The sequence below is a fragment of the Lepisma saccharinum genome, chromosome 13 (genome assembly GCF_977018435.1).
Source record: "Lepisma saccharinum chromosome 13, izLepSacc3.1, whole genome shotgun sequence".
Taxonomy (NCBI): Eukaryota; Metazoa; Arthropoda; class Insecta; order Zygentoma; family Lepismatidae; genus Lepisma; species Lepisma saccharinum.
In genome coordinates, this window is record NC_139241.1 from 47,609,289 (window position 1) to 47,631,989 (window position 22,701).

At 36.6% G+C, this 22,701-nt stretch overlaps 1 protein-coding gene across 1 annotated transcript; it reads right to left on the reverse strand.

Annotated features, from left to right (window-relative positions):
• Positions 1-1,335: 1,335 nt before the first annotated feature.
• Positions 1,336-21,846, reverse strand: rtv (QVR superfamily protein rtv). Its single transcript, XM_083133527.1, has 3 exons — positions 21,636-21,846; positions 2,770-2,943; positions 1,336-1,569 (listed from the first exon to the last, which is right to left on the reverse strand). Exons 1-3 carry the CDS (start codon positions 21,694-21,696, stop codon positions 1,370-1,372), a joined length of 435 nt encoding a protein of 144 aa, XP_082989653.1. The 5' UTR covers positions 21,697-21,846; the 3' UTR covers positions 1,336-1,369.
• Positions 21,847-22,701: the final 855 nt, after the last annotated feature.

Genomic DNA, 22,701 nt, shown 5'->3' on the forward strand with positions numbered 1-22,701 from the left:
TATACTACATTGTCATACTAATGACCTCACTTGATGGGTGCTATTGGAAAAGCTTTATGAGAAAGTAAGAGCTGTTTAAAATAAATGCAAAATGATGGAACATAGCCTAGAGTTTCTGAAATTGTACATGTTTTTAAAACCGTTAAAAATAACTTGAAAGTATCCATAATATCGATAAAAAAATCCAAATTATTTTGAGATCAAGCTTTATTTTAAAAATTCGCAGGTATGGGGCACATTCTAAAATAGATTGCCCATGTGTGTATGTGCATGTGCATGTGTTGGGAGATGGGAGGGGAGGTTTACTCATTTAAAACGTTTCTGCACCACTGCACTTAATTTACTTGAAGTATTAGGTGCATCCAGAAAGTAAGTTTCCCTGGGATCGTGCACATAAAGGAAACATTATTGCATTCAATGATTTATTGCCACAGATACAACACTTGTCCAGTTACTTGTCAACATAATTCCCACCAGAATTGAGGCATTTGTCATAACATGGGACCAACTTCTGTATACCTGCATCGTAGAAGTCCGCCGCCTGGGTGCCGAACCAGTGTGTGACAGCCGTCTGAACCTCTTCGTCGCTGTGAAAATGTTGACCGGACAGGAACTTTTTCAGGTGCAAGAACAGGTGGTAATGACTGGGAGCGAGATCCAGGCTGTATGATGGATGATCGAACACCTCCCAACCGAACCTGTCCAGAAGGGCTCCAGTGTGCCTAGCCACTGCACTCGTCATCATGCACATTTTGCCGGCCTTCAGTAAATGTCCTGCACCAACGACGCACCATCTTATTGCTCATGATGTCTGGCCCATACACCTGGCACAGCTGACGATGAATTTCGATCAGCTGTATGTTTTGTGCGTTGAAGAACTTGATCACCGAACAAACCTCGCACGCGGCGGGAGATGGAATAAGAGCCGCCATGTTTGTTTGCTGCCACGACACTATTGAAGACTTTCGGGAAGTGTCTTCTAGGACAGGCATATGCCTCTTACGCATGTTCAAAACCGGTTTCAATATGCATGGCCTGCCACATGTTGGGGAGTGGGAAACTTACTTTCTGGATGCGCCTAATATATTAAGAATGAAAAACTATAATTTGATGGTGAAAATTATATTGAGCTTAAATTGCATAATTCATTATTGTTCATTATTTCAGCTGTGTGCACCCTGAAATATTTGCCTTCAAGTGCTGTGCTGTAAAAACTTTTTTGCAGTAACTAAAAACATTATGTGTCTTCTAAAGTGTGCTGTCATTCAACTTCCTTTCTTTCAACAACATCTTCAATTTTAATTTTTTGTAACCTTAGTGTAATGAAAACAGAAGTTAAACAGTAAAAAATTTATCAGTCATACATATTTTAACACAGCCACCGTACAATTACCAAAAGCACTGCTGGTAATGCCAAAGAAAATGTTTTTACAGATGCATGATTGCACAAATCTCCTTGGCAGAAACATGCATAAACTTTTTTATGCTTCCAGACAGTGTAAGCACATCTTTCCTCATCATCAGAAGGTCCTCGTTGCAAGCACATACGCTCTGTGGCTATTCCATAGTCTGTGAAGAAAATGAGAAATTGTTTCAGAAGATATGTTGTCTCTGACATCAATTGATATTCATGCATAAAACTACAATCACAATAAAGTACAAACACACACAGATATACTTTGTACAATTCAATTAATTATTATGAAAGCACTAAAAAATTATTGGTTTGAAGTTCAAATAAATTCTATGTGTGACATATGGCCTACAGTTTCATAGTTTCATGCGATATATAAACAACCAGAAATATAGAATGTAATTCCAAGACCATGCATTCATACAAAGAAAATTTTAACTATTTGTTCCACATCATTTTTTCATTAAGATAAAACTCATAAGATATTAAATTATAGTGTCTTGGTACCATGCTTGAAGTTAAAATTCTTAGCAGCCAGAAAGGGGAGGGGGTTGAGTTTCAGCACAAATGGAGGATGCCGACCTCCATGGTGAAGTGGTTAGAACAGCATGCTATGATGCCAGTATGTCTTTTATCACATGAAAGATATCTCAAAATTCAACACCTTCCTACAAAATGTTTGTATGGTCTTCCAGCTACTTGTGTTGCTATACACTACCAGTCTCTTGAAATTGATTGATTGATTGATTGATGACTGATTTATTAGCGCCTGTTCAACTTTTACAGAAGTTGGGAATTGTCAGATTGTACATGTACAAGTAGAATCCATCTATAAAACTACAGCCATTGCTACAACCAAGCTTGGACAGCTTGTTATATAACAACCCAAAGAGATTACACAACTCTGTGTGGAGAAGATTAAACTTCAGATAATTCTGACATGTATTAGATTTTGTTTTGAAAAAGAAATGCACATTGCGTATGTGTGACCATGTTATAATCTCCAAGATATTAATGGGGTAAATACAGCATTGCCAAATAAAACTTTTCAAGTTACTCTTTCTTATAATGTTTTGAGTTCAATTTTGTTATTTCTGGTTTGAAATTATAAGCCACAGAAACCCAGACAATAACCTTTTACTTTTTAAACTGAACCCTCCCTTTTTTAACCTTTGAAGCTTCTTAAACAAAACATTTCAACATTAAGTAATATTAGTAAATGGACTGTGTAGAATTTCTATGATTTGGTTGTCAATCGATGTTATTACATGTTGGTTTGTTTGTTCCCTTTTGCCTTGAGCTAGTATGACCTGCTAATGTTAGACAAAACAGAACCACTTAAGTCAACAGCTTACCATCATCCTTAAAGCTGCTTCCGCCCTCAAGAGTTTTCCCGCACCAGCCAGATGCACATGGAATACTTGCTATGCCTCTCTCCGAGTCTATAGAGGTTACGTTGTATGAGAAAGGATCTTTACAGCTTCCGAGTTCTCCTCTAGATCTGCATTCAAAGCAGCGTCGGATTATTCCTGAAAGGAAAGACATTAATTTAATAACAAAAGTCTATAATAAAATATAACATCAGCTAGAGCCCCCAGAGAAAATGCACTGTTGCTAAAGTGATATTTGCATGCAAGGATATCACCAGAAAGTTGTAAAAGGAGTGGTCCAGTAATAGAAGTAGTAATAATAACAATAATATGATCAATAATGTGTAATACACAAGATGAGCGAGTATCTGGAAGCAGTTTTTCTTAATTTTTTTGTTTTTAATTTCAAGCAATTACATTGAAGATCCCTATATTTTGTTGAAAATTTTACTCCAAGTTCAATCAAAGAAATCTTTAAATATTTGGGGGCGGGGATATTTTCATGCAGTTTATGTTGTAGTGACCTCTTGCATATAAATGAAATTTTTGGAATTTGGGAATTACATTTTGGAACTTTTTCTTTTTTTCCGTATTAAGTGGTTAACGTTTTGACTGGTTTTTGTATTCTACATTGTATTCTTTAAGATCACTCATTTCTTGCATTAGTTTATCTACTGAAAATCTAATTAACTGAATCATTGACCATCACAAACATAAGCTTTTTTTCTTTTTTTAGTATCAAATGAATAATATCAACCTACTGACTAAGCAGTTATGTAACCTTCTATCAGTATTTCAATCATAACAATAAGTCACATTTCCCTCACTACATAAGCACAGATAATGCCGAATCTACAAATCTTAGGCCCCCCGCAAAATATTGCCAAAGGGGCCCCCCCTCTACCTACCTACCTTTACACACACACACACACACACACACACACATACGTTGTGTGTGTGTGTGTGTGTGTGTGTGTGAGGTGTCACCTGTCATCATTTCACATCGCTATCCTGCTATCGAGATTGCTTAGATTACAAAGATAACCGCCTATGAACAAATGGATTGCAGCGGTTTTAAGTATTCACTGGATTTTTTCCCATGGTTAGTCTTTTAAATTACATATTTACTTTTCTAGAATGTAGTATGTGTAATTTGTATAACCAAGCGTAAAATGGGGCTTCTTAATGTACTCGATGTTAGGAAACAATATGATTATATACTCGATGCACAACCCTACAAGTAATTCTGCTGCTGGCCATGCATACGGGCCCCATGAAGTGTAATATCCTTCAAGGTGGGTTCCAGACAGAAAAAGGTTGAGAACCACTGGCTTGGGGGGGGAATCACATTGGTGTGTTCCAAGTAGACGCCCACCATATTGAATTCAACTCATTCTTTTTTTTTTTAATGGAAAGGGAGGTGATGTGGTATATACGAGTATTTGACACTGTTTTCTCACACCTGGAAAATAATACATTTGTTACAATCATGCAGTCGTAAGTTGTTCCTGATTCAAGATAGTTTGAAGAAACCTTCACTTCTGCATTGCTAGTGAAATTCTAGCCTCATTTGATTCTGTCTGACTGCCACACGAGAAACTCGAGGTGGGTGTCTAAGATCGGAATTTTTCAGGCTTTGTTCCAGCATAAAGTGGCTCTAGTGCCCACCCAGCCTTAAATCAAATGGTACCCGGGGGTTAAACGCAGCCGCAGCATGGTGCTGATCACATCACCTCCAAGATGGCCGACAATGAAAATATGTGGGGCCCTACCCCATGCCTTCACTCCACTCGATTTGTGTTTGTGTGCACATTATATTAGAAGATGAAATATGTAGTAAATACTCAATGATTTTAGTCATTTGTCAAAAAGCATGGGCATCATGAGGAGGGGGAGAGGTCGAAACCACCAATTGGAAATTAATATCATTGAGGGGGATGGTATGGGTTATTTCTGCTAAGATTTTTATTTTATCTTTCTCATATATTGATAAATAATTTGCACTCTTGGAATGAAATAAAACAAACACTGAAGCCTTTACAATACACATATCAGTGTAGTACTTAGGGGGAGTAGGGGGTAATTTCAATGGTTGCTGAGAGAAGGAGAATGAAAGATAGAGTTCACTAAAGGAAGATAGATAGCTTGTATATATCGTCTTTATGTAACATGCATGTTTCAGCCTCTAGGGTGCTTCACCCGAGCTTTAATCAATGAAGGGTGGAGAACATGTGGTCATAGAGAGAGTTGCAGCAGTCACTGGACATTTGATCAAAAAAATATTTATTACACTGATCAAGTTTTTGCATCACCTTACTTGAGTTTTTTGCATTGTTGACAGCTTCCAAACTGAGATTTCAGCCTAAGTGCAGAAATAATAATTTTCAATATCAACACTGTACATGTCACAAAGTCTTTTGCAAGCACCACCAATGCATTGATCAATATTTCTACATATTTTGGCAAAATTGTGGGAGAGATCCGGGTCCAGTAAGTTAATGCCTATGTCAGGTTATGCCTTTGCCCTCAGGCACCGAAGGATGTAGGGGAAGGCAGATCTAACAGGGTTGGGGAGTGACCACTCTCCCTTGAGGATCTTTGTGGGAGGGGAGGGGACGATCTCTTTTGCCAAAGACCTTATTCCATTTTCTCAGATGCTGATATGCAGAGCGATCCATTGAAGTGTAGACCGCAGCATCAATTTTTGTGCTGTCGGCTAGCAAGGCACTGGTGTTCAAACTAGTTGCCTTCAACATTTATTGATACATCTTTATTAAGACACCCACTGATATAAGCTGGTGAAGGGGCTACAAACCAGTTTTTACTGAGGTCCTAAAAATAGGAAGGAAACTGTGAAGTAATAAGGGTCCTTGTTTTGTATTGTGTGGCCTCTTTATTAGTCTGGCAACTGAAGTGATAGGGTGCTTGTTACGTATTGTCACAACAACTAGGGTTACCAGACGTCCGGATTTTCCCGGACATGTCCTACATTTTAGCCTTATGTCCGGCGTCCGGGAGGAATTTGAAAAATATCATAAATGTCCTACATTTTGAGCGTCACATAATATTAATTAGGAAACTATGTAACAGAAAAACAGTCATTCAAATTACAAGTCTATGGACTGCGCTTCCAAACTCAATAGTGAAATTTATTTTGATTCAATCATTTTACAAAAAGAATAAAGTTTGTCCTGCTATTAAACAAATGGGAAAATGGAAGCAATTAATGAACAAAGTCTTGGGACCACTTTCTGATAACGTCACTGTTCAATGCCTGAGCAGAATTTCTTGCCTTAGGGTTTATACTGATGGAACAAGGTGTTGCCCATTCTTATTCAATATTCAATATAATTTGATTGTAAAGCAGGAGTATAGAGAACAAAGTTATTCAGGGGGTCTGCCAGTCAAGAAAGTTATGGAAGTCAAGAAAAAGTAAAGAAATCAACAAGTAGGTCAAGAAGTCAATAAAAAGGTAACAAATTATTCTTGTGGTCAAGAATTTTTGCTATTGATTGGTTGATTTAGTTTATTTTACTTCACTTTTTTCTGTCCCATTGGCTAATCGCGAAGATGATGATGAATGATGGTAAGATAAGATGGATCAATGGATAGTCATAAACATATAGGGACAACAGACACAAACCCCACATAAGATTATACTGGCTGAGTCCAGACGCCAAATCCTCGCTTATCTGCCAAACACAGTTCAGGATGCATTAATATGAAATAGCAGATGTAATTCTCTTCTTAAATTCAGCTTCAGTTTTCATCTTAACTGGCCCTTTGGTAGAGATTTTCATTAAATAAATATTTATTTTCTTAATTACTAATTTTCAACTTTACCTAAGTAGGATCTAGAAAAGTTCAGAAAAAGTCAAGATTTCTGGATGTATTATTTTGGTAGACATCCTGTTATTGAACTAAAAACTACCCAAGATGAAACCATTTTAAATTACAGTAATTGCTGAATATTTGTTTGCCTCATAGGTGCCGACTCCATGGGGCTTGGGGGGGGGGGGGAGCTCGAAACCCCCCCCCCCAAGGTTAACGATGTGGGGGCAGAGCCCCCAAATAATTTTGCTTAAGAGGATCTAATGCATTATTTTGCTTCTCTTGTAAAGTTTACTCTGAATTGTGCCACATGAACTTAACTTTAAATACACATTTGAAATGTTCTAGACCATCAACTTTGGGGGCTGAGACTGCTAAACCATCAACTTTGGGGGGGGGGGGCTATGACCAGAGACAGCAAAACACATGACTTATTACTATATACTAAGTATATAATTATGAGTATTGTTAACATTTTTACTAAAAAGAGTTACAAAAGACGATGTGCATGAACTAGGGGAGCAGATGGGAGTTTGGGCTACAAATGGCTCTCACATGACATTCAGAAAAAGATCGTTGATATATTAGGGAGATTTGTCTTGCGCTCCATGGTAGCAGATATTAAAAGTTGGGAATATCTTGCTATTATGGTTGACGAAACTTGTGACATATCCATCCATGAAAAATTGACATTCTGCATTCGAACTGTGAATGAAAATTTTGATATTTTGAGGAATTCATGGGCTTTTATGAGATTTCGAACACTGAGGCCAAAACTTAAAAAAGGGAAGGAGTGAACGAGTCATTCATTCATTTATTTTGACAAGTCGGCGCCCCTGTTTGCCATTACAGGTCATAGTTCAAATGTTGAGAGAGTACTTTCATTACCATCAGCACAACAGACTCACGAGAGAATTATTTTTTCATAAAGTCTGTAAAATGTTTGGTATTGGTCCCTATAATTTCAACGAGTTTGATAAAAATTGTCTCCTCTGAGAAGTACCACTTAAATCAAGTAGTAAGAGGTGCATAAATTAGTATGATTGCAAGTTTTGAAATTTTGCATTTAAACATTCGTTGGGAAATATTTTTTTTAAAAACTGAAAACTGTCATTTTTCAACTACTTCTTAACGTGTTCTATAGAAATATGTATTATTGATTGAGAATGTGTTGCGTCCTACATTTTGACTTAATGTCCTACATTTTGGGACAGCATCTCCTACATTTCCCTTACAGCGATCTGGTAACCCTACACAACAACACCAGTGCCTCGCTACTGCACAGCGTGTATTTATTTATGATTCATATGTGTTAACTCAATCGGTACGTGAAGCTCAAAGGTGATTTGAAAAAGAGATTCCAGGGTGTAAAAGTTCCATATCTTAAATAAACCACTCTTTAAACTAGTTAGGGAAACTTGCGTGCTTGATTCGCAGACAATCTACGGTGCCGACATACGGTAGTGAGTGCCTCGCTTGCTGATAGAGCACTGATGTGGCGGTCTACACTTAAATGGATCGCTGCATATAATTTGCACAGTTGAAATGAAATGTAATAAATGGTGTAATATTTTACGGCACACATGGCAAGGATGTTGCTACTGGCGCTGAAAGATAAGGGAGGGGGAAATAACGGGGCACCGAAAAGAACTATAAAAGTGGGATGTGGATTATTGGGGATAGGAGAAATGGAGCTTTATCTTAGTTTTGAAGGGCATCACAAAAGCATCCACCCCTCACAAGAGAACGTTGTTAATCCACCATTGACTTTATACAAAGAATAAATCGTTCCACGAGTTTTCAAAATTCCGAAAATGATATTTTTTTACGTAAGAGGTAACACAACACGACTATTATTTATTGTTAAACATTTTACTGCTTCCATTTTTATGAGTGTGTGTGGGGGGGAATAGAGAGAGAGAGAGAGAGAGAGAGAGAGAGAGAGAGAGAGAGAGAGAGAGACACCCAGCCCTCTTTACTTCCTTTAACCTTCAATCTCAATCCTTCCGTCCCTTTTTCTTACATAAAAATATCATGTTTGGAAATATGAAAACTCATGGAACGATTTACTCTTTGGATTAAATCAGTGACGGATTAACAACGTTCTCTTGTGAGGGGGTGGATGCCTTTACGGCACCCCCTCCAAAACTAAGATAAAGCTACATTTCTCCTATCCCCAATAATCCACATCTACCGAATATTGAACCAGGAACCCTTGACTACAAGGCGGACATTACCACTATGATATCTTGGAGGACCTCATTCTATTTTGTCATTAGTATTTACACACTATGACTCACATTCAAGAAAAATATAAAATTATGGGGCAGTTTTAGCAAGAAGTTTACGTCTTAATAACCTAATGATAATAATTATAATAATATATTTGTTCTTCTGTCTTTTTCATTTTTATTTTATGTTTTAAATATATATTTACTGTTTGTAGGAAATGTATGTTAACGGTATTGTATCCTGACAAGGGTTAAGTTGTTCGGATCCAACTTTAAACTGTAGGCCCAGTCCCGATTAGCCTTACTGTGCATGAAGTGGACTTAAAATTGAATGATTTTGCATTACATTTATACTAGTGGTATGGCATGTAAAAAAACAAAGAGCAATTGTGAAAGATATTCATTCATCTCCTGTATCGAGTTGAATTGTATACCAACTCCCCCTATAATAATTTCTCTGGCGACATCAATGCCCACCAGTGACTCATACACAATGAGCAGCACTGAGGGCTGCTATGTGGGTCACTGTGTCACTTTCCACCATCGCAGGAACCGCGGAACTACCATTACCAGCACACTTCCGTTCTCTCGTGGAATGCTTCCTTGAGATCCGCAAGCACGAAAGCAGTTCAACGTATTGCGAGGTTTTCCCGGCAACTCTCAGCGCTACGACGAAGTAGGTTACCGACGCCTCCTGTAACTTGCATAATAATATCAATACACGTAATGTTGAGCCAGTGTTTGGAAGTAACTAGTTTTTTGTAACACAATTGTACAAGTAACACTTACTTCTGGGCAGGCACGTATCTAGAAACTAGAAATATATTTCGGGCGGGTGGTCCGAACCAAATGTCTCATAATAATAATAATAATAATGTTTAAATTAAAATAATTATATTTAATTAATTAAATAGTAGGATTAAATTATTCAAACTAATTAATATTTTTATTACATGAACAGGTAAACAGACTTTATAAGGATAATGATTAACAGCACATATTCATTATCTAGCTCACGTGTAGTTAAGGTAGGCAAAATTTGTCAAAAAATAAACCGTCGTGGCAAGAAATTTGATGTCAAATAGATAAAAATTGAATATATGTATTGAATACCAAAAAAGGATGTTAGTAGATCCAGTTGACGAAAAGTCAAGTTCCTGGTAATATTTTATGCATGTTATTACAACTAATAAATCTTGCATAAATCTTCATTGATACTGTCATTCAAAGTCGAATGATCGCAATATAATCCTTGCATTCCAATAAGTTTGGCGGAAATAAATAAGCCTCGATTAAACAACAAGTATATTTTCATTATTTAATTTTAGTTATTCTATTATATCATTATTTAATTTTTGTAGTTTGTAAGTCTTTCGGGGGCTCTAGATCCCCTGGACCCCCTTAAATACGCCCTTGCTTCTGGGGGAGGAATTCTAATTGTAACTAGCTACTTTTTAAAAGTAGTTGTAGCTGTAACTGAGTTATTTTTTAGCAATAGAAGTAACGTTATTAATAGTTACTTTACTGCATTTATAGTGTTAACTTGAAAATCTGTAACGCATTGAAGATATAGACTTGGCAAATCTGTTTTCAACTGTGTCTTCTCTGGATGCTACTGAGAAAGGATTTTCGGGGAATCTCCCAACAAGGCAAGGGAGCTAGAATTCGTTGTACGCTAAATTCAGAACACCTACGCTTTACTGCAATTAGTAATTTCTAATTATACGCGAAAACATCAGTGTTTTGTGTCGAATGATGCCTTCATTTAGAATAGTTTGTTGAGATGGAAAGGAAGTTATTCTTGAACAAGAAAAAGTGCTTAAGGTATATGCATGTATAGAGAAATATAAAATGAATTATCATTCAAGCAAAACTGACTCGTTATTCCATCATTTATTTGTTGTAATAATATATTATGTACAGTACCAGCGCGGTGGTTTAGTCGATAGGGCGTGTGACTTCCACAAGGGAGACCCGGGTTCAATTCCCGGGGTGGATGATCTAAGGTCGGATTGTTTTCGGCCTTGTCCCGCATAAAGTGGCTCCGGGGCTCACCCAGCCTCAAATCAATGGGTACGGGGAGGGGAGTTAAGGCAACCGGAGCGTGGTACTGATTACATCACCTCCAAAATGGCCAGATACATAATATCACATGGAAGTTTTCATTATTTTATTACAATTCATGAAATTAATGATCAATGATTGTGTGTAATCTGTTTGAAAGAAATTTTCTGTGAGGTGTAAAAATAGTTACTTTTCAAGTTCGAGTAACTGTAAGTTACTTTTTAAGATGAGTAAGTAACTATAACTCAGTCACTCTTTGAACCAAGTATCTGTCAACTCAGTTATTTTTAGTAAATAACTTTCAGAACGCTGTGTTGAGCCAGCCTTAAGGGTAGGTTGACCGGATTCTGAACGAAAATAATTCATTATTCTTCGTCCCATTTAAAAGTTTCCAATGCATTAGCTATACAAAACAACACCAAGCACCAAGGTAACTTAATATACTATAAGGTAGCGCCATCCGAAAATTGCCGATCATGAACGAACGCGTGACGTCATGTGGGAGGATCGGTTATGCTCGGTGCCCCTTCGGTTATGTTCGTTCGGGGCTTGGCAGAAGCAAACGGCCGCTATCATTTCTATGCGAGTTTGAGAGTTTGAGAGAGTAATCTTCGCAAATTAGCCAAAAGTGGCACAAGAAGCGAAGTAAAATGAAGCAAATAAATCAATCAATATTTGTTTTCACATATACTATCACATTTACTAAATTCTCAAGGACAAATCAATATCTTGCCCGATTGGATTCGAATCCGGAACCCCTGGCGCCGAAGCGCGATGTGCTAAGCACTACGCCAAGGAGATCGACAGAGGCCTCCGAGGTACTACGGGCTCACAGAACGTCACAGGAGTACTATCGGATTATAAATTATGGATATTAGAGTTTAGATAATAAATAAATAAATTATATAATCTATAATCTATAAATAAAAAAAACACCCATTCTTTATTTATAGAATCTCAAAGAGAGCGATAGTTTGCCAAACTAAAAAATAATCCTATCTTGTTCTCACGATAATAAAAATAGAAGGCATAATAAAAAATAAATTGGTAACTATAGATTGACACAGAATTTAATAAGCTGAATTTTGATGTAACTTGTTTTTATGTGGTTCTACTGATTAACTTTTAATTGGAGTCCAAACTTGAATATCCGTAATTTCTAATCCGATAGTAGTCCGGTATAATCTATTTACATCATTTAACACAACGCAGTACAAATGCCTAATATTTAGTTTTCTGACTAAATAGTTCCTTCTTATTCATTCAGAACGTTGCAATTATTTCCAGGAACATTTCAAATTTTACATAACATCAGAAAGTATTAAAATTATACTGATATACTTAAAATCCAATCTTTACCATTCACCATAATGTAACTTTATTTTTGAAGTTATCAAGTGAAAGAAGCAATATACAATCTAGATAACATTTTACTCTGCATTTGATACTTACTCTAAATTCGAAAGAATTCCCAACCTTCTTCATATATTTATTTACTGTACAATAATTTACGTACGGATCAAAGTTCCAAATGCAAAATTTTTTTGTAAAGTTTTATGTGGAGGAAGAATGATGAAATAGTTTGTAAGATAGTAGTTTCAGACTTTGAAAACGCAATTCCAGTTTGTAATTTTCAGATATTTTTAATTTCTCTGGTTCAAATTTGGCTGCAAGTTATCGTTATCATAGTTCTAAAAAGTATTTTTTCGTATTAAGAACTTTACATACAAACGCGTGCAGAAGATGAGTCAAAGTGTACAAGTACTAATTTAACTAAGTTAACCTACTCGAAATACTTGATGAGTACTAGGAGCATCAAACTTAAATGTCTTAACCTACTAATTCAAGCATATAGAAATAGGTTTTTGATCACACGGTAAATGAAACGCTTTGAGAATATCGATGAAAATATCTTAGTTTAATTAAACAATAAAGGAGAAAAGTTACATGAACCCACAATGATTGACCATGCAACTGTACGAATCATTATTCGTTAAAGGACTTTGTCCGCAGATTTTCCATTTCCATTCCCATGTGTGTCTGAGTTGTATAACCGGAAAATATACTCCAAGGCTGATATGCGACACACATTTGTACATAAACGAAGTAACTTGCATTACACTAATCTTAGATCTTGCTCTTTTTGACAGAAATGTACTACAAAGAAATAATGTAACATCCATTGGTTTATATTGAGTACAAGGGTACAAAATTATTCACAATATATTTGTGAAATACCAAATTTGAACAAAGTTGCAAACACTTTAATGATGGGTGTAATATTCACTTATGCAATATTTACCATCGTGCATACAACGCTATGTAACTCGAATTGAAGATGTACTAAGTGAATTTCATTTCGAATAGCGTGAAAGTTAGTACACGATCTTCGAAATGCCCATTTCCGACAACGTTTTTCACAATAATGTGAACATACAAATCACAATCAACATCGGTGTGTGTTAAATGAAATTGTTAATAATTATAAATCCGACTTACATAAAATGTACTTAACAAATCAGTTAGGCTCACTACGTACTTCGCACTAGTCGAACACATTTTCAAGATATTGATGACTTCTCTTGTAGTACTGTCGGTTAGGTTACGTTCTAGATTTTGAACTTTTTTATTTGGTTAAAGCGGTTGAAAGAGGTTGTTTGTAATCTTTAATTTATTTGCTTCATTATGCAGATGTGTATTTCTCCTTTGTAATAGATCGAATATGTTTTCCAACAACGAAACATTGCTTGCAGTTTGTGTATATACCAACGTCTATATATTTTTCACTTTTTTGGCAGCATAGCCTTTAGCCTGTTTAGGGCACGTTTCCTTATTGCGTGTCTTTCGTAGCGTACAGCTCTGCAAACCTTATGAGCACGTCCTACAAGCGAAGCATATTGTGAAGATAAGTGTTTAGGAGAACTACACCATTTCCTCGATTATTTGGTACTAAAGTAACTGGATGTAATTTTAGCGATGGCACTGGAGTTGGCTTCAGCACGTTCTTTGGTGGAAAATACAGAAATTCTGCTTTTAGATCTCGCACATAGTCCTCTTCACAATAATTGGCACTGCACACTTGCATTTTTTACATTTCGTCTACAAGCATGAATCCACTGTTTACTTACGCAATTATCGACTGGAAATCTATGATATTTTATGTCAGTTCCTTTAGTTTTCTGGTTATATTTTTCATAGCTTGCTACAGCACAATTAGACATGATTGCAGTCTAGAAGTACAAAAATACAATAAAAATAAATCGAACAAAATCAAAATCAACAACCTGCTTGTTCCGATTTTTGCGACGTGTTAGTAGCTAAATGTACCCCGCACCAAACTTACTGCACATAGCAACGAGCACCGTCAAACCCGATCCTCCCAGATGACGTAATGCATACGTACTTCACATAGCAACGAGCACCCCCTGACCAAGCACACATACAGTGCAGTGGAACCTCGATAACTCGAACTTGAGGGGAAAAGAAAAAAAATCGAGGTATAAAGGATTTCGACTTACCAAGGTTCGATCTATTGAGGGCCAAAATCGCCGACTTCGAGTTATACAGGTCTAAAGTTTACTGTCCCTTCTGAACGTCGGCACTACGTATGCCTATAGCGTATGTAGCATCATTTTAAATTAACACTTCTACAAGGCATACTAAGCACATTAACAATGATGGTTACATACACGGCAGGGTGGGGGAGTTCAAGTCCCGACACGATTGTTGATCACGTGACATTGTACGTACGCACCCCTACACTTCGACTTATTGAGGTCCGTGAGACTAAAACTTCGAGTTATTTAACTTCGACTCATACAGGTTTTTCATAGTCTTAACATCGAGTTATTGAGCTCGAACGGCATCCCATAAACTGTACAAAAATTCGTCTTATCAAGATTTTATTCGAGTTGTTGAGGTAAAATTAGTATTGAGTGTTATGGACAATTCAAGGGGATTACAAAAAATTCGGCTTATCAAGGAATTCGAGATGTTGAGATTCGAGTTATCAAGATTCCACTGTATATCCATTAGTGCTCGCAAGATTTTTTTTCGGAGGAGAATGGAATTGTAAAGGTGGATACTAAATAGTTGCGTTCTCTCTCCTTCTGTGTGTGTGTGGAGGGGGACGAATACACAATAAAATCTTTTGCAATTTTAACCTTCCTTTTAAAATTTGTTCAAAGACGAAAATGTTAATGGGGATCACTTTAAAGGGAGTTTGCAATTACCACTTTGTTTTTCTAAAGTTCTTTGCTGCTCTCATTTATTTATTTTTTTCCAAAATTTCGGAGAGACCCCATATGCTCCCCCTCCGGGTACGCCACTGCATATATCATAGGCCCAGCTTATTTAATATTGAAAAATGAAAAATCTACACAACGTAAATAAAGTAACCAACAGTTAAGAAATTTTAAAAAACACCTTCTAATTTATATTTTGAGAGTCTAATGTATATTTTTTACTACACGCAACTACATTTTTCACACATAATGTAAGCTCGAGGCCCTGTGAGATTACTGAAGCAAGAAAACTAACTAACTAACTCTCTAGCATTCTTAAACCCGAAGGTTCATGGCTGCAGCAACACAGGCCTTCCATCTGTCCCTATCTTGAGCAAGATCTATATACTCTTTTCCATCCCTACCAATTTCCTTTAGGTCCATCTCAACGTTGTCCCTCCATCTTCGTCTTGGCCTTCCTACAGGTCTCTTACCATCTGGTTTCCCAACAAGAATCCTGTAAACTCCTCTTTCCTCTCCCATTCGTGCCACATGGCCTGCCCACCTAAGTCTTCTTGATTTAATTATTCTAATAATATCTGGACATGAGTACAAATTATGTAGTTCTAAATTATGTAACCTTCTCCACTCACCTGTCTCCTCATCCCTTTTAGGTCCAAAGATTTTCCTAAGGATCTTATTTTCAAATACTCTCAATTTATGTTCCTCTTTCAATGTAAGGGACCACGTTTCACATCCATATAATACTACAGGCAAAATTACTGTTTTGTATATTTTAACTTTTAGTTTCTTAGATATTAAACGAGAAGACAAAAGTTTATGAAGAGAGAAGTAACGTGCATTTCCTGAATTAAGCCTACTTTTTATTTCCTCTTTAATATAATTTTCACTTGTTAATATTACTCCTAAGTATTTGAATTTGGAAACTGGTTCAAACGAGTTGTTATCAATAATTAGATTTTGATTATTACCTAACACTTGGTTTCGGCCTGTAAACATATATTTAGTTTTCTCTTTGTTAACTTCCAAACCTATCTCTTTAGCAGTTTTGAAAAATATTTTAGCATTATTCTTAATTGTATTCACATCATCCCCCAGTAAGTCTACATTATCTGCATATGCTAACAACTGAGTCACACCATTTAATTTTAGTCCTTCTTTAGTTTCTTTTACTTTCCTAACAGCATATTCTAAGGCAAAATTAAAGAGCAATGGAGATAATGAATCTCCTTGTTTTAACCCATCATGAATTATAAATTTGTCAGACATATTATTACCCACACGAATTTTACTTTCTGTTTCACTGGTGCATATTTTTATCATACTAACAAGCTTCTTAGGTATTCCAAACTCTACTAATATATTATATAATTTATCTCTTTTGACCGAATCATATGCTTTTCTGAAATCAATGAATAGCTGATGGACATTTTGATTATATTCCCATTTTTTTTCAAGTGTCTGTCTGATGTGAAAAATTTGATCTGTAGTTGATCTGTTACGTTTAAATCAACATTGATAATCACCTATAATTTCATTAGCATATGGGGTTAGTCTTGTTAAAAGAATGTTAGATAATATTTTGTATGTTGTTGAGAGTAGAGAAATTCCACGGTAATTATTGCAGTTCATTTTATCACCTTTTTTAAACACAGGAACAATTATGGATTCTTTCCACTGTTGAGGGATTTCTTCTTTATTCCATATTAAACAAATTAATTTATGAATTTGACATATTAATGAATTTCCACCATATTTAATTAACTCAGCTGGTATTAAATCAATGCCAGGTGCTTTGTTATTCTTAAGCCTTTTAATAGCATCTTTAACTTCAGTCAAGTTAGGTTCTGGAACTAAAGGTTCTGCTGTGTGTACTTCATTCACTTCTGATTTATCTCCTACATGGACATTTAAAAGGTCATTAAAGTAGTTCTTCCATCTATTTAGAATATCGCTTGGGTCAGCTAGAAAATCACCATCTTTATCTTTTATCAAGTTTACTTTAGGTTGCCACCCCTTTCTAAATTCATTTACACCTTTATATAAATCTCTGATATTTTTATTTTTGCTGTTTGTTTCAATTTCGTTAATTTTGCTTTTCAAGTAATCTCTTTTTTTACTTCTAAACGTGCGGTTAACTTCTCGCTTTATTCTATTATAATTGCTTAGATTTGTATCATCCGAGTTATTTAACCACCTAAGTCTAGCCTGATTTCTTATTTCTATTAGATTATGACATTCATTATCAAACCATGGCTTACTTTTTCTCGGTTTATGGTATCCTATACTTTCCTTAGCTGCTGATTCTATTGCATTACGTATGTGCTCCCAATTCTTGTTTACGTCTGTTTCATTTATATTTTCATCATCATTTAAATCCTGCAAAACATCAAATCTATTTGACAGTTTAATTTGGTAATCTTTCTTAATTCTTTCATCAGCAAACTTTCCTGTATCAAATTTTATAACTTTTAGATTTTGTTGCTTATGATTTATCACTGAGAGTCTTTCTCTTAATTTAGCAATTACTAAATAATGGTCACTGGCACAGTCAGCACCTCTATGTGTACAATCGTCAATTATACTAGTATGCCTTCTCTTATCAATGAGAATATGATCTATCTGATTATGAGTTTTACCATCTGGAGAAGACCAGGTATATTTATGGATATCTTTATGTTTAAAAGTGGTACTTTTCACAATTAAATTCTTTGAGGTTGCAAAAGTAATCAATCTTATACCATTATCATTACTTAATTCATGAAGACTTTCTTTACCAATCGTGGGTTTAAATGTATCTTCTTTGCCAATCTGTGCATTACAGTCACCTAACAGAATTTTCATATCATACTGAGAAAATTTATCAAAGACCTGTTCTAACTCTGTATAAAAATCATCTTTAGTATTATCATCTTTATCTTCCGTTGGTGCATGTATGTTTATTAAAATAATTTTACACCACCTACCCTGTAAAACTGCATATGATATCCTATCATTAATAAATTCTACTGTTTTAAGAGCCGCGATAATTACTGAAGCAAGAAAAAGATAATAAATTTTATAAAATCGAAATACAGTAGAGCGTCGATTATCCGAACGTCGGTCAACCGAACGACCGCTTAACCGAACTGTGTACTCGCTCGCACCTGTTACTCTCCCACCCTACCGTCCATCATCCCCCTCACTCCCAAACCAAGTTTCCCACAGTAGTCGCCGCACTGAGCCACCGCTGGCGGAACATTGCTTCTAATGGGGCCTTCATAAGGCGCTGCTGACCAAAATAAAGGATTTTTTTAAACGTTAATTTTGTGTACTGTGTGTATTGTTCATGCAAAATGCGTATGTAATATGTACATATTTTTGTTTAATAAACTGTACCACATACTATATATTCCTACTAAAGTTGCCTTTGTACGTTACTTTGTACTTAAAGAGATGCCTGTTTTTATGAATAAATTTACTGTACAGTACTTCTTTTTGGCAAATAAACATGTACAGTTCGATTATCCGAACAAACCAGTTTTCCGAACACCCATGTCCCCCAATTACTTCGGATAATCGACGCTCTACTGTACTTGAAAATCAATAAAAAAAATTATAGTATGGCGCGACGAAAAATGCGCTCTCGCAATAAAAGTGGGAAAAATGCGCCCAGCACACATGACCTTCACCAACTAATCCATTGAAGGGTTGGGATTCCCGGTTATCTAACTATGTTCATTTGTTTGCTTCTATCGCAATGATCCCCCGCGAGGACGTTGAAGATGGGTGGCTCCAAATCCATAGTACGGCGCCAGCAGGAGAGAAACTGACAGCGTTTCTTGACTACTTTGTACAACAATGGCTGCAAAATTCAAATCTACAGTTGATGTGTGGCACTGTGGAGATGCAAAGCACCGCATGAACAATGCTGTCGAAGGGTGGAACAATAAGCTGCAGGAAAAAGTTCGACTTCATCCCAACTTCTACACCCTTCTGAAGACGCTGAAGCAGGAAGCGGGATACAGCGGATACAAATATGACAGGGCTAGCATCGGTTTGGGAGGAATGAAGAGGATGAACAGATTAGCAAAATTTTACATACTTACAAAACAAGCACACCCAAGGACCTTACCAAGTGCCTGAGAAGTATGGCGTACATCCAAGAAATGGAGTAAAAGATCGTCAACGGAGGTCACAAGAAATGGAAATTCAAATGTAAATAAAAACTTTAATCAAATATAATAAAATTTACAAAAGTAAAATAAAAAAATATGACAAAGGACATCATCTCCAGCTTCTAAACACGCCAGAAAAGAGAATATTTTTACTGTACTTTTAAAAAAAATATCTTTCCTGACAGTCCCAAGCCTGTGTTAAGTGTGAGGGGAAGCTGCGTAAAGGTTGTTTTAATCAACATATTATCATATTGGTGTGTGCTGGGCGCAATTTTCCCACTTTTCATTGTGGTTACTCTTGGGAGGGCGCATTTTTTCCACTTGTATTGCGAGAGCGCACTTTTCCCGATGTGAAAAGATCAGTTTATGTGAAAATATTAAAATTCAGGCAAGTTAACACAATATATGTTTTGCATATTTTCTCATATGTTCCTTTTCTGCCTCTTCAGGCTAATGGCGGCGATTGTTATTTTGACCAATGGCAGCGCCAGAAAATAAATAGGGCAGAGGGAAATGGGGGCTATCGAATTTAATAGTTCTCTAAGCATTATACAAAAATGCATATTTTGGCCAAAGAAGCATTTATTTATCTGGCATTTCTTATTTCCTGGGGGGGGGAGAGGGGTTGGCTGATCAAGAGAGAGGGCTCTACGATGACTGATTGATTACTAATAAGTAAAATAATTAAGTTTGATATCAGCTGCACAATAAAATGTAAAAACCACATCGGTGACTGACTATTGATGGGAAAAAAAAACAAATTTTCAAAGCTTTCGCCTTATGGAGAAACAAATATATCACATTTATCAAAACCTCTTGGTCAGGGCCTCGCGAGATGTTGCTACGCCACTGATCTTAAGTCACATGAATTCATCTCTCAACATTTTTGGTTATACTACAAATGTTGTTTCAATTATAGCTACTTTGTTATTTGATTTTCAGTATTTACGTATAAATACCACTGTTTTGCAAGTCTTGTAATTTCGAATATCCTTTGTTACTTCCTGATTCTGTTTTAAATTAAATGACTGAACTATGTTCCTAGTTTGTTTGCACATTTTCCTGGTTCAATAGAAACGGCATGATTCGAGACAAAATTCATCAATTTGGTCGTAGGCTATATTGATATTGTTAATTTTATCGCGACAATGCGAGGCCATGATAATGTTGGAACAGCACTCCAGGAGCGGTGCTGGTATTGTTTAGGTATTAATTAGTTACCACCACAAACCAGTATTTAGTGTTAAGCATCTTTTTGTTACCTAACATGACAGGAATTAACTCTGAACCATAGAGTTTTAAGTAGTGTTGTCATATGAAGGTTTTTAGCACGAATCTATAGTAGTCTTAATTTTCCCTTTGCGGAAATTAAATGCCAATATCACTGCGCTACAATTTTAGGTTTTCTGGGTTTCTTGGGTTCAGATTACTGTTAAACTGTAGGTCCAGTCCCGATTTGTCTTTGTGCATTAAATAATCTCTCGACAGGTTTTTGTTCTGCAAATCATTTATATCACACACTTTCAATGTCATGTGCCGAAAATTAATTTATTAAATTATTAACTCTATATTAAATCTGGTCGCGTAAAAATGCCAATTGCGAGAAGTATCCGTAATCGTATGGTGAAGAATCTGCCCCTTCCCCTCATTTCTGGTGGTGTAAGCGCAAGATTATTATTTCCAGCCATTTAATAGATATCTATAGTTTTTTCTTCTTTCAGAAAATCAAATTCGATAGTTAAGATATAAACGTCTTCAACCCTCCCTGGCCACGGTTGTGACTTGGGGAGAATCTAGAACTACATGCAGCAACCTGTTAAATACTAAACCAGCTGATTCAACATTCCAGAAAGCTACAAACGTCATCGACTTGAAATTAGTTTCCTATTCCACCGTTGGTGTCACTGCACGCCCACGCAGACTGAACATATGTTAGTTTCAAGTAATATTAGTTTGAGTACTATTAAGTATGTATATAGCAAGTATGTATAGAATAAAACAAAAACATTACGTGTTGAACTGTGTCGTTTAACAATGTTGTATTCACAACAGATGAGAGCGACGTTGTGTAGCATAACGGGATATGGAGTTAATGACCCCAATCCCACCTGAACAGCAGCTTTTGAAGGAATGCAGACGAATTTTTGTTTAAATCTTGTTGTACACACACGTATTGTGCACTACACTATATTAGAAGTTTACGAAAGGTATTTGTTATAAGGAAATTCATGTATAACAATTCTTCATGCATACAGAAGTGAAAACAACAGATTTTTACGACCACTAACATACAACCTTTCCAAGTTGCTTGCCATTACACCTACCTTGTACCGAGCAGATAACTAAACACACATACACAAACAACTGAAACGTAATGCACTTCATCACGAAATGTCTTCAAAGCACACAAATAAAGACGTTTCACTACGAGCTGTCATGCTACAGCGTTTCTTCTGAACTCATTCCATTCTTCCTGTGTCCGTTGCCTCCTGGCGCTTTCCCTTTATGAAGGGAGGTGTCTTGAGCAGGACAGTTTCAAGGTGAAATAATTTCAGATCAGTGTTGCTAACTTGGAATGATACTGAACCACTGGCGGCGATTATGGGGTCGATAGGGAAAGTTTCTCCCCCACTTTTTGCGACTGCACTTGTCTACCAAGAAAAAGTATGCTGTCCCCCCCATTAGTTTTGAAAGCCAATCGCCGCGCCGCTTCTGTACTGAACTGTGAAATGGCCAAGGGTCAGGTAGATTTAGGACTACAATAGTCGCCGTATCAACCGGTGTCCATTCACAGCGCAGAACGGTTATTTTGACAAAATCCTGTTTCCCTGCTGACTGCTCCGGGAAGGAGGGATTTTAATGTTGCTTGATTGATTTGCTTTGTTTTACTTCGCTTTTTGTGCCACTTTTGGCTAATTTGCGAATGATGAATGGACACTCACAAACATCCATGCCCAGGCCGGGATTCGAAGCAGGTACCCATGGCGTCGTAGCGCGATGTGCTAACAACTCCGCCACGACGGCCGGCGATTTTAATGTTGCCACTTCTTGTCCAAGCAGTAAGCCTAATCAGGCCCGTAGCCAAGATTTTTTTTCCGGAGGGGGTCATTCCTTATCAGCAGCCGCCATCTAAGTGCGAAAAGTAGGGGGGGGTAGAAGATAAATTTCTCAGTATATTACAAATTATTATGCAAGGTGTTTAATCCTGTTAAGGAAGTAAAAAAAATATCCGGGGGGGGTTTCTTCAGCCTCCTTAGCCCTAACTACGTGCCTGGGCCTAATTTGTTGTTTGAACACAAGTTCCTTCTTAGGTAAAAGCGGCAACAGAGGGTCACTGCCATAAAGGCGGTCCCCTCGCAGGCTGAAATGACTACTCCACCCTCCACTGTA

Coding starts and splice junctions, on each gene's coding strand:
- rtv (XM_083133527.1), bottom strand. CDS start 21,696: ATGAAGTGCATTACGTTTCAGTTGTTTGTGTATGTGTGTTTAGTTATC. Junction 2,944..21,635: donor AGTTATCTGCTCGGTACAAG/GTAGGTGTAATG, acceptor CTTTCCTTTCAG/GAATAATCCGACGCTGCTTT. Junction 1,570..2,769: donor AAGCAGCTTTAAGGATGATG/GTAAGCTGTTGA, acceptor TTTTCTTCACAG/ACTATGGAATAGCCACAGAG.